General features: G+C 43.4%; 1 protein-coding gene across 3 annotated transcripts in view; it reads right to left on the bottom strand.

The window, feature by feature from the left end:
• SIK3 (SIK family kinase 3) overlaps nt 1–13216 on the bottom strand; it is a 235529-nt gene that overhangs the window by 34597 nt on the left and 187716 nt on the right. For all 3 annotated transcript variants that reach the window (XM_084895560.1, XM_084895559.1, XM_084895558.1), the window contains exons 7-11: nt 5271–5389; nt 4276–4386; nt 3638–3781; nt 2947–3024; nt 2718–2827 (exon numbers count right to left, since the gene is read on the bottom strand). In XM_084895560.1, coding sequence (XP_084751686.1) covers nt 2718–2827; nt 2947–3024; nt 3638–3781; nt 4276–4386; nt 5271–5389 — 562 coding nt within the window. The remainder of the gene's footprint in view (nt 1–2717; nt 2828–2946; nt 3025–3637; nt 3782–4275; nt 4387–5270; nt 5390–13216) is intronic.

Here is a 13216-nt window from a genome sequence, read left to right as displayed (position 1 = left end):
TGCTGTTAGCATCACCTGCAGGCCAATTGGCTGTGAGGACCAGCTGTGACTAAGTGGAAGCGCTGCTGTGCAGGAGACTCCCCTGTGGAGCAGGACTTGCTCCATTGGGGCTTTGCTGATCACTGAGTCTGCCCCTTGAGTGTGTCACTGTGGATGTGTAGAGTTGTAATCTGGTGTGGTCTGAAGCTGCCCACGGTAAGGTGCACTGCCTCTTTCAGGAGGTGCAAAGGCAGCCATTGCCTGGGCCACCCAACAGGTGCTACAGAGGGATCTGCAGAGTTTTCCTATTTGTATTGGACTTAGAAGTGTCTGGGCAAGGCCCAGCTGTGAAGGAAGGAAGGCTGGTGATAGTGCTAGGTCTTGGGTCTCTTATTGATAGGTATGGAACACGCTGACACAAGCTGCTGCTTTTCTGAGAGATTTAAGCAAAGTCTAGAGCTTGAGCCAGGACAGGCCATTCATATGGAAAAGCTGCTCCAAACAGCTTGGGTGGGTGTCAAACTGGATGGGGCAGGATCTTAGGAATCATCAGGATGGAGTGAACAGTGTCGACCACAATGATGGAAACTGAGATATGATTGCTAATTAGTTCTGTAACAGGGGAGGTCCCAGCATAGCAACAATGACCCCTGAGAACACCCTGGTCTGAGAGAAAGCCTCCCCCTGAGTTCCTGCCCCAACACCAGACAGTCCTATGTCCCTGGATTCCCCAAAGCTGCCACCCAGTGCTGGAGATCAAAGGAAACAGGACCTTGTAAGTCAGTGCACAGGCTCTTTAAGAGGAACTGCTGGGTCTCCAGCAGTCTCTGTGTTACTCAGCCACAATCCTGGCTGGTTTTTATAGCCCAAAGTTAGGGGGCCTTCTCTGCCCAGCTCTGGAACCCTGGGCTGGGGGGTTTGGAATGGGGCTGGGAGCCCCTGCTTCTTACAGGAGACCTTGGCGATCTTTCCCAATTAAAATAATGCCGATGCCAAAACCAGATTGGCTCAGTAGTAGAGCGTCGGTCTGCGGACTGAAAGGTCCCAGGTTCGATTCCAGTCAAGGGCATGTACATTGGTTGCGGGCACATCCCCGGTAGGGAGTGTGCAAGAGGCAGCTGGTCGATGTTTCTCTCTCATCGATGTTTCTAGCTCTCTCATCGATGTTTCTCTCCCTTCCTCTCTGTAAAAAATCAATAAAATATATTTTAAAAATAAATAAATAAAAAATAAAAAAATGCCACAGCCTGTTCAGCACCTCTGCCCTTCGTATAAGTCTTGGTGTGCTTTCTTCTTTATTTTTCTAGTTGTAGGACTTCCATTCAGCTGCTTTGAATGATGATTATTCTTTATTATAGTTGTAATTTTGATGTGGTTGTGGGAGGTGGTGAATACTGGTATTTACCTATGCTGCCATCTTCTCTGATAATATTCTTACTCAAAAGTGCTATATCCCAAAACTGATGAAACTGATAAGTTCAGAATAATATATTTTATATATTTTTCACTTTCCCTGCAAAATTGTATTTCTCTCTAAGATCCCAAGGCAGTAGAAGCCCAATGTGTGGAACCTGGCTGCCTGCCACTTCGCTGTTTGGAACTGGGGACTGCTATTCTTTACTGACCACTCATGTGAAACCAACAGCTCTAAGCCCCGAGGAAATAGTGGCACCAGTCCAGCTTGGGCCTGCACAGTCTGGAGGTGAACAGCACATTTCTGGAGGGCATAGGCCACTCACTAAAACCTGCACCTGGAATGGCAACTCATTCGCCAGGGAAGGAAGGCTACTCCTCCTGCCAGTGGCAGCAGCACAGACATGCGGCAATGTGCAGGGCTGTCACGCCCCTGCCGTGGGATTCACAGCACACTTTGAACCAAGAGGTCTTTCCACTGGCAGAGCAACACTGCGGACACAGCCTTTGGAGCCAGAATGTTCCCCTGTTGCCTGTGTGAATGTAGGCCAAGAATGAGAAACCTAAAGCAAGCAAATCAGCAGGCCTGGAGATCATTTTTCTGGAAAAAGAGGTATTTTCAGAGAAAAGAGGTATTTATTAAAAAAAAAAATAGCTTTACATCTAGCTGAACTCTAAAGAGAACTCTCTAACACAACCTTCTCTTCTCTGTGCAGTAAAGGAAGTACCCAGAAAAGATGTAAGGTGTTTTAAATCTGAGTCTTCAAATGGAGAACAAAAAAGGAGAGAGCCAGCCTTTAGGATATCTCCCAGGTGGGAGGGCATACAGAAGGACTATTTGGGAAAACACTTTGGGAAACTGGTACTTATTCAGTATGATTTTTGATTTTTGTTTCCTTAATTTAATTTGTAATACAGATCAACCACACCATATCCTTTGTCCTCACTTCCAAGATGAGTCGTACATTAGAACATGTAGCGACCATCACTCGAAGCTGTCAGTCAGACAAACTTTGAGAAGCACTTTCACATGACTTAGAAGACCTCAACCTTTGTGGAAACAGAGACTATCACACTCTTCACCAAAATGTTGTGATTAATTGGCATGATGGTGGCTACTAGCCCACCATCCACTAGGCGGAGCTCTGTAATATTTTTAGCAAATCAAATCTGGTCTACTGGGGATCCTGAGCTGGGTTACAAACATGTCTTGGCCACGGGATTAGTTTTCATTTGGGAGATACAATGAAGTAGGAAAAATGCACTGGTGGGAATTCAGTCAGGGACTTCTTGGCCCTGAGGTTAATTAGAACTCAGATACTCACCGGGGGTCAGCCACGCCCACTGTGTGCCTCCTCATGGACAAATAGCGAACCAATGCTTCCGGGGAAGGCTCTTCACCCTCATCACTGTCCAAGTTTACGGTCCTATCAGGCTGAGGTGAAAGAAAACACAACTGAATGAGACATGAGAAATAATTAGAAATAAAAGTAAAGAAAGGAAGCAAGAGCATGGGAAAGACTTCAGCTGGCAACATCAGAGAGCGCCACTTGCCTCCACAATCTGGTTCTCCGGGTTGATGAGCTGCACCTGGGGAACGCTGATGTTCACAGCGGTGCCCGCCTGCTCCGCCTGGAAAGAAGCACATCCGGACACACACATACTGTAAACACTAGAGGGAAAGGATAGTCTTTCAAAGTGTTCTTTTTATTTTTAGTCTTCACCGAGGATATGTTTTTATTGATTTTAAGGAGAGAGGAAGAAAGAGAAACATGTGAGGGAGAAACATCAATTGGTTGCTATCTATACACACCCCAGACCAGGGATCAAACCCGCAACCTAGGTATGTGCCCTGACTGGGAATCAAACTCACAACCTTTTGGATGATGCTCCAATCAACTAAGTCACCCAGCCAGGGCTCAAAGTAGCCTTGATTGCTAAAGTCTATGTTTCTACCTCTGACTCTTTGGTTCTTTAGAAGCTATATTAAGACAGGTTTTTTTGTTGTTGTTGTTTTAGAAACAACAGCCTCAATGATTTGCTGCTTCTTATAAAACCACCACCACATACTGCAACCACTGTCTACCTCAAGTTTGTGAAACCCTTCCATACTCTCTAAGAAAAGTCCAATCTTTGCTTGATCTCTGGACTTAAGAATTCCTGAGCAGTGGCTAACCCCCCTCCGTCCTCCCAATCCCCCTAAATGTTACTTGTCCTGAATCAGGTCACAGGAATCATTGCCCACCTGGATACTGACTGGTGCTTGAAAGGCCCTGGCTCGGGGCACGCCGGGAAGTACTCCAAGTTCCAGGGTTTTATGTCTCTTATGTCGATCACACAGCAGATGGTAGATGGCACTATAGTGATCATAGGCATCTGACTTTAATGACTACCAAGAGAGAAATGAAAAGAGTGAAATGGCATCTCAATGACCAAACTCTTTCAACAGCAACATTACAAGACCAAAGCATCTCTGTTCCAAGGCCTGGAGAGGGCAGAGGAGGAAAAGGGGAAACAAAAACATCCAAGTTCCTGCTGGTCTCCAGATGGGAGGGGTGGGTGAAAGGAGGTGGGAGTAAGAAGCACAAATTGGTGGTTATAAAATAGTCATGGAGATGCAAAGCACAGCATAGGATAGACAGTCAACAACATGATATAAGACGGGTATTAGACTTACTGGAGTAATCACTTCATAAGTTATATAAAGGTCTTACCTCTATGTTGTACACCTGTAACTAACATAATATTATATATCATTGAAAATTTTTAAAAATTATTTAAATAAAAAAGACCCAAGTTCCCAAGAAGGAGAAAACATTTAAAAAGGCAGGCCAGAGGGAGTATAGCTACAGTTTCCTTTGTTCTCCATTCCTTTAGAGATACCTGTAGTATTCGCTCCCGTTCCAGTCCAACCTCCTCCATGGCCAACAGGACATCCTCATTCAAAATGTCTGACTGTCTTTCTTCTTTTAGTTGTTGGCATTCAGCTATTAACTGTAATATTAAAAAAAAAAAAAAAGTAAGCCACCAAACCCCAAATTAGCTATGCTAAGATGATATATCACATATGCAAGTAACCACACATCAAGCTGTTCCAGGTCCCTAGCTTGGGATATGTTTGGCCTCAGACAAAGCCCAAGTAATAAAGCCCCAGGGTATGTAGCTGTGGGAAGACAAGATCCCCATTTTCATGAGCAACTTTGGGGTACCTGGGATGGCAACAATGGTTTAAATCAGTGGTTCTCAACCTTTCTAATGCTGCGACCCTTTAATACAGTTCCTCATGTTGTGGTGATCCCCAACCATAAAATTATTTTCGTTGCTACTTCATAACTATCATTTTGCTACTGTTAATGAGTCATAATGTAAATATCTGTGTTTTCCGATGGTCTTAGGCGACCCTGCTAGCATTTCTCAACCTAAGACCATCAGAAAACACAGATATTTACATTACGACTCATTAACAGTAGCAAAATGACAGTTATGAAGTAGCAACGAAAATAATTTTGTGGTTCAGGGTCACGGCATTAGGAAGGTTGAGAACCACTGGTTTAAATAAAGGTATGCTACAGGAACCACTGGGCTAGCACACTAGGATAAGAGGTTGAGACGTCCCCCGTGGTGGGTAAGCTGCAGAACTGTGGGCTGTACTGTCTCAAAAGCCAAGAGACTGTGACTTGGGGTAAGTAATGGGGAACTGGTCTTACTGTTCTCCATCAGCTGCTGATTTAAAAGTCCTACTTTCACTCCTTGCTGAGTGTTTCCCAATAGTTTGTTCCCTGGGCCGCCTTTTCAGGTCCTGGCCTGCTTACAATCTCATGCAAAAGAGGTTTCAGTAGTTCTGAGAGGAGTTCCCTAAGGCAGTGGTGCTCACTCACCCGGTCAAAGTTGGGGTCATTGTCCCCTAACTTCATCCACTTGTGCTTGCAGATCTGCTCCATTGAGAGGCGCTTACTGGGGTCCAACACCAGCATGTGGCGGATCAAGTGCTCACATTCTGCAACAAAGAGCCTGCGTTTAATTCCCAGATGGTGGTAGCAGTGGTGCCCCCACCGAGGCAAGGTGAGTAAGGAGATTTTCAAGTTCCTTGCTTCTCATTTGTCTCTCTTGCTCCTTACCTATGTCATTGCTTACTCCAGAGGGACTGGCAAAGGCGAAAAGAGGTGGAGATAAGAGAAATTCAAATCTGGTAGGCCTGTTAATACCTTCACTAAAAGTCGGATTAGAAAAAGCTCAGGATAATCCATAGATTTCATTTATTTATACTATGTATGGTCCCATTTGACACAATTAATGAGGCGATGAATGACCTTGAAAGAGATTCAGTGTACTATAAGGTCCTCAGAACAGTGAGTTCTTTCCTCCGACATGTATTGTTATATGCACACTCGCGCTCTGACTTTAGGAGACCAAATCTCTCTTCAAACTCAGGGAATTAGACTTTCTAATGGTTCAAGCATGAGGGAGCGGCACGCACCAGATGTCTCCCTCGCACACACCAGGACTCCCTGTGAGCTCTGCAATTTTCTCAGTGGTGTTTCAACACCCTGCACGCAACTGGACTCTGAGCTAGAGATTCATACCAACAGCTATTTTGCTCTGGGAGCTCAGACTACATAACATATTGGTCAAAGAATAATAGATTCAAAATCAATAAGCTTATATTTCTATTTCAAAACCATCTTCCAAGTTTTCTCATCTGTAAGTTGAGGGTGCTGAGGATGGTGTGGGAGTAGTGCCTGTGATAAAGGTGGTGATGGTGGTGATGATGATAAAAACAGCGTTAACACTTCTGAGCACTTTACAATTATTATATAATTTTCTCACTTAATCCTGAATAGCAATCCAAGAGGATGGTATTATAGCCATTACCATTTCAGAGATGGTAAAAATCAGGCACAGAGAAGTTAATAAACTTCTCCAGGCCCACATGGTAAGTCAGATTTCAAATCATACTGCCTCAGTACTACAGAGCTGTAGGCAGGACCCAAACTTCTGAACCATTCTTTCAACATCTTCATCCAAGATACCATCATCTCTCACTTAGACTATTGCAAAAGTTTCCTATTTGGTTTTCCTGCTTCCATTCCACTGAAAAACTATTTCTAAAGCAGAAATCTGGGCACATTACTATCTTGCCTACAATTCCCCAAACTCTTCCATAACCCTCAGAATAAACTATGAAGTCCTGGGCCTACAGTCTTGTGCTTCCGTCTCTGACCTCATCCCCTGCCATCTCCCCTTGGTGCATGGAGCTCCGTCCAGCTGCACTGGCAAGCTTCCTAGCCTGTGCGCATGCTTAACATACCGCACCGAAGGCCTCTGCACTTGCTGTTTCCCTTAGCTGCAATGGCTGCCCCTCTTACCTACATATGGTTGGCTCCTTGTCATTTGGGTAAGAGCTTAAATGTCTCTTGCTCAGAAGCTCATCCCTGGCCACCTAAACTAGGCCTCCAGTCACTATCTATTATATTACACTAGTTCTCTTCACACTAATGACTTCTTTGTGAAATAATCTTATTTATTTAGTTACTTGTCTATTGTCGAACTCTCTCACCACAGTGTAAGGTCCACATCTTTCCTATGCTGTTTTCAGTACCAACCCTCTAATACCAACCATGGTTATTTACACCTACAGGAACTGAATACATAGCTACTAACTATATGAACAAATAAACATGTATTGACTACTTACTCTAACCAAAGAAGATTGTATTTGTGAAAATGCTTTTTTAATTACAAAAGTCTATAAGATATAGGTTAAAAAATTGTTCTGTTTCTATTTCATTATAACTATCCTGAAAACAAAACTGACTAGTGATACTAACAATAGTAAACTACTGCTAATTTTAAAAGACTTTTTTATATATAAGGTACTATGATTACACTGTATTTCATTTAATCTTCACAAGAACTTTAACTTAGATACTACTATCAGCACCATTTATAAACAAAGAAGAAACAAGTTAACAAACTCAACATTGCAAAGTAATGGCAGAGCTGGGACTTGAGAGCTATTCTTGACTTCCCTGTTAGACATCTTTACATGGATTAAATTCTGCTTATCTATTTATTCAGAGTGAATTAAACTCTGCAACCCCACAATTTCTGCAACATTTGGCAAACTCTATTCTATATCACCATCTTGAAAGGAATACAAAGAGTAATTAAGGCAAATTGCTCTTAATTTTTAATTTAGTCTAACTTAGAAAATACAACAAAGTAAAATCCCTATATTAAAATGTTTTTTTGGCAGGCATTAATTTGTTATTAAAAGTATATTCAAATGCAATGTAGATTCTAAAGCCTGAATTTCCTACAGCCCTAAGACATAGAGGAAATGCTACCTACAACATTAAGCTTCTATTAAAATTATGTTTCAAAGTAGCAAGAATAGACCCCACAACTGTAGCATCTAAATAGGTTATAAATATCACTGACACACACCTTTATGGTCTGTAATTACTTGAGGAAAAACAATGTCCTTAATTAAAAACAATGTACCGTAACTAAAGCTAAAGACCCTTGTGCAGGGAGAAGGCCTGGGCCTGATTCCAAATATGTGAAACTTGTTAGGGCCTCTAGGTGGCACTCTTCCGTTTCATTTTGGTTTTCGTGCATAAACTATCACCACGTTGCTTCTGATTCAAAGACCAAGGCAGAATGACGTTCAATTATAAGCTTAGTTTAAAACAAATACACACACACACACACACACGTATTTGTTAATCCTCACTTAAGGACATTTTTCCATTGGTTTTCAGAAAGAGTGGAAGGGAGAGAGAGAGACAGAGAAAGAAACATTGATGAAAGAGAGACACATCGACTGGCTGCCTTCCCAGACTCCCCAATTAGGGTAGGGGATTGAGCCTGCAACCAGAATACATGCCCTTGACAGGAACTGAACCTGGGACCCTTCAGTCCATAGGCAGATGCTCTATCCACTGAGCCAGACAGGTTAGGGCTAAAACAAATTTTTAATGACAATTTCCTTCAATATAAAAGAAATCAACACCACCATAGTAAGTCCTAATTAGAAAACATATCTAGTTCAATTGCAGGATCTTGAAACTTCCATCTAGTCATCTGTAACCACATTTTTGGTCTCAGATGCCTTGAAGAATCTCCAGAAAAATGCAAACAAGAAGTTATACACAAAAATGGGATATAACTTTAGGCTATTCAAGGAGTCCAGGAGTCATGCCACAGATTATCTTCAGGTTTACAAGTCCCAGGAAAAGAGTCCTGGTTGCAGTAGCAATACCGAAAGATAACAGCTTTTACCTCGTCTGCCCTACATAATATCCAGCATGTAAAGGGACGAAAGCTAAGCCCTTTCATATGTTGCACAGATTGGAAAATATGACAAAATGCAGAAAGCACAATATTTATTATCAACTCTTACTTCCTAAGTGTCATACATAGCTCATGAAATAAAATTCAAACTAGATTTGAATGCACCATTCTACATAAAACATGGGAAGAGAGTGAAAACAAAGGGAATAAAATGATCACAAACCTAACAGAATCAAACAAATGATCAACTTTTCCAGAAGCCAAGTAGTACTCTATTTTTTTTCATTTGAATTGTTTTATTTTTTTTATTTTTAAATAAATCTTTATTGTTCATATTATTACAAATGTTCCTCTTTTTATCCCCCCCTCCACTGCTCCCCTCCACCAGGTTCCCACCCCACCCTCTGCCCTTTCCCCACCCCCCATTGTCCTCATCCATAGGTGCACAGTTTATGTTCAGTCTCTTCCCACATCCCCCTCTCCCCTTTTCCCTGAGAATCGTCAGTTCACTCCCCTTCCATACCTCTGATTCTATTATATTCAACAGTTAATATTCTTCATCAGATTTTTTTTTATTTAATTTCCTTGGTTTTTAGATTCACTTGTTGATAGTTCATAGTTTTTATCTTTATTTACTTTCTCTTCGGAAAGAACCCCCTTCAGCAATTCATATAATTCTGGTTTGGTGGTGATGAACTCCTTTAGCTTTTTTTTTTTTTATTGGTGAAGCTCTTTATCTGGCCTTCGATTCTGAGTGATAGCTTTGCTGGATAGATTATCTTTGGCTGTAGGTTCTTACTATTCATCACCTTGAATATTTCTTGCCATTCCCGTCTGGCCTGCATGGTTTCTGTTGAGAAATCAGCCGACATTCGTATAGGTGCTCCTTTATAGGTAACTACCTGCTTTGCTCTTGCTGCTTTTAATATTCTCTCTTTGTCTTTTGCTCTTGGAATTTTAATTATGATTTGTCTTGGTGTGGTCTTCTTTGGATTACTTTTGTTTGTAGTTCTGTGCGCTTACTGGACTTGTAAGTCTAATTCTTTCACCAGGTGGGGGAAGTTTTCTGTCACTATTTCTTTCAATATGTTTTCGATATCTTGCTCTCTCTCATCTTCTGGGACCCCCATAATTCTGATGTTGGTTCACTTGAAGTTGTCCCAGAGATTTCTTACATTATCTTCAACTTTCTGGATTCTCTTGCCTTCTTGCTTCTGCGGAGGAGGGTCTTCTGGCTCTTTATGTTCCAAATCTTTGACTTGATTCTTGCGATCTTCCATTCTGTTTATAGGACTCTGTATAATATGTTTTATTTCAGACAATGTATTCTTTATTTCTTGTTGATCCCTTATTATTTCTTGTTGATTCCTTATTATTTCTAGTTGATCCCTTTTCATATCCTCATAGAGTTTATCGATTTTTTCTAGGAAATTCTTGAAAAACCTTATAAGCATGGTTTTGAACTCTATATCCAGTCACTTTTTGTCCTCCATTTCTTTCGTTTGTGATCTATTTCCTTGTCTCAACATTTTCGCAACTTCCCTGAGTTGGTAGCCTTAAAAGTCTCTGTGTTCTGCTTGGATGGGGCAGAGTTTCAGGGTGGAGCCTACAGCCTTGGCTTCCGTCAGCCACGCCTTATGCGGCTCCTGAGTCTCAGTGTTCCTCAGGGTCCTTCGGTACTCGCTGCAAGCACCTCTGAGAATGAGGTGCCCTCGAGTTTCACCTGCTACCAAACAGTCTAGTCTCTCCCCCAGTGAGCCTGGAACTGGGGCTCAGTTCAGTTGGAAGTGGGGTTGGAAATGGGGTTCAGAGCAGTCTGGAGCTTTTGCCTCCTTCCTGCCAGGGCAATCCCACAGCACAGCCAACCGTCCCTTCTCTGCGCACAATGTGTGCGCCCCCAGGGGCTCTGCCTTTCGCCGCTCCCCCGGGTTCCGCCTCACAGCCCAGTCTCTCTCGGTATGAGCCTGGGTCCCCGGGGTCTGGCCTAGAACTGGGGTTCAGAGCAGTTGGAACTGGGACTCAGCACAGTCCCGAGCTTTTGTCTCCTTCCCGCTAGGGCACATGTGTCAAACACAAGGCCCGCGTGCCAAATCCAGCCATCCAGGCCTTGCAATGTGGCCCGCACCGCGCTGTCAACACTGCACTTCGCTGTCAGTTTATGACATTGTCAGTTTATGACTGTTCAGTAAACCATTCAGCCCGCGATTTAGGCTGGATTTTAGATTTTGGCCCCTTCTCTGATTGAGTTCGACACCCCTACGCTAGGGCAATATGGCAGCAGAGTCAACAGTCCGTCCTCTGCGCGCAATGTGCGCACCTCCGGGAGCTCTGCCTTTCGCCGCTCTCCTGGGATTCTGCCTCACAGCCCAGTCTCCCTCTGTATGCGCTTGGGTCCCCAGGGTCTGGCCTAGAACTGGGATTCAGCGCTGAAGGGTCTGGGGTTCAGCACAGTCCAGAGCTTTTATCTCCTTTCCGCTAGGGAATGCCAACCAGGCACTCAGTCACGCCCTCCTCTCCGGCTATGTCCTCTCTGCGCATGCCACATGTCTCTGTACCTTAGGCTTTTACAGCTCCTCTGATTTTCCTTCTGGTTTTCTCTTTCCTTCTTGTTGTAGAATTTCCAGTCAGTGGACTTTCCTGTAGCTCTGGGCAATGTCCATTTTATATTTTAGTTGTATTTTATTAAAATTGTTGTGTGCGGCTGCGGTTAGGTGTTTACCTGTGCAGCCATCTTGGATATTCTCAGTACTCTATTTTGATGTCAAAAATGGCTCTATTGCTTGTTCCCACCCAAGAGGCAGCACCTTTGGTATGAATGAGGCGGGAGCATGCTGGGCGATGCAGGAACATGCTGCTCAGCTTGTGCGTGCCAGAGGGGCAGCTCACGAGAGCCTAGCGTCTCTGGCCTCCTGGGTGAAAATCACTGTGGGCCATGAAAGCTGATCCACCGGGGTGTGCGAACCAGGGGGTGCGGCTCAGGCCTGCCCTGCCCTGCCCAACGTGCTCCCAGACACCAGGACGACTGTGGAGAGAGCTGCTGTGTATGCATGAAGAAGGCCAAGCCTGTCTCCAGTGTCCAAGCTAGAAGAAGAAATAGCATCACTTAAAGAATTCCCAGACTAAAACCGTAAAATCACGCCCTTGCAGCAAGGTGCCAGGCAGTGAGGCTATTTAGCCTGAGAAGAGGTGTGGGCAGGAGGGAGCATGCTAGCTATCCACGCATCTGGAGGAGTCTATAAAAGAGACAAAGTGGCCCTAGCCGGCTTGGTTCAGTGGGTAGAGCATCAGCCTGTGGACTGAAAGGTCCAGGGTTTGATTCCAGCCAAGGGCACATGTCCAAGTTGAAGGCTCAATCCTCAGTAGGGGGCATGCAGGAGGCAGCCAATCAATGGTTCTCTCTCATCATTGATGTTTCTATCTCTCTTTCCTATCTGAAATCAATACAAATATGTTTTGAGAGAGAGAGAGAGAGAGAGAGAGAGAGAGAGAGAGAGAGAGAGAGAAAGTAAGTGGATTTATATTGTGCTGTTGCTCCAGGGGGCTGAACCTGGAATAATTAGAAAGTAACAAGTTCAAATAAGGAAACGTCTTTCTAATTATTAGAGTTGATCCGAACAACTAGGCCAGCGTCCTAAGTAAGGATCTGAGTGGGCCTCTTAAGGAAGGAGACAGGGCAGGGCCACCCCTGGAGCACAGCTAACTGCATCCATTTCACAGACAGGTTTTCACATGAAAAACCGAGACCAGAAACAACGGGATAGAATGAACTCCAACTATACAAACCACGTGAAGAGAGTGCTTTATCCTGTGAAACAGCGTGCTTGTTATCACTGGAAATGTTTGATCCCAGGTTGGCATTTATCACAGAAGGCCTTCTAGCATTAGGTGAAAGGAAAACTGGAGTCCTTCAAGATTGCAGACTTTCACTGAGTCGTCAACCCCCTGGGGCCCACTATGAGACCTGGAAGGCAGCAGGCCCTCAATGTGCCAGTTACAAGAATACTGCTACAATTCCTTCAAACAACTTCAATCATCGGAGTCTAAGGATCTGCCACTGAATAAGCATTCACCATGCTTTAAGCTAGAAAAACCAGACAACTATCACTTCACAGGAGACTGAGATGAGGCACTCTTTTAGGAGAAGAGCTGGATCAGATGATTCCCAAGGTTTTAGAATTCTTTGTCTTGTACAGAGGATACTTCCTTACTGATCTTTGCTGAGGCTAAATAGACTAATCTGTCAATCAGATTACCACTTGAGGAGGCAGCTGGATATGGGCATAGCTATAGTATCAAGGCTAGGATACAATAAACCAAGACGTTCGGCATGTAAGTATTCTACATAAACCCTGTGGATTTAACTGAAAGTGTTAATAATACATCTTCAGCAAGTTAAGAGAGTAAAAGTGAAAGACACAGAGAAAAAAAATAAAAAGAAACCTAGGGAAGGAGGGGATGAAAGATTAAAAGAACAATTCTTCAAATATATTATTTAATAATTATTAATATTTATTGAACATTTATATGC

The sequence above is a fragment of the Pipistrellus hanaki genome (genome assembly GCF_964339955.1).
Source record: "Pipistrellus hanaki genome assembly, chromosome: 9".
NCBI classification, from domain to species: Eukaryota; Metazoa; Chordata; class Mammalia; order Chiroptera; family Vespertilionidae; genus Pipistrellus; species Pipistrellus hanaki.
The sequence above is the reverse complement of the archived record's forward strand: the minus strand, read 5'-3'. Positions and strand labels throughout refer to the sequence as shown.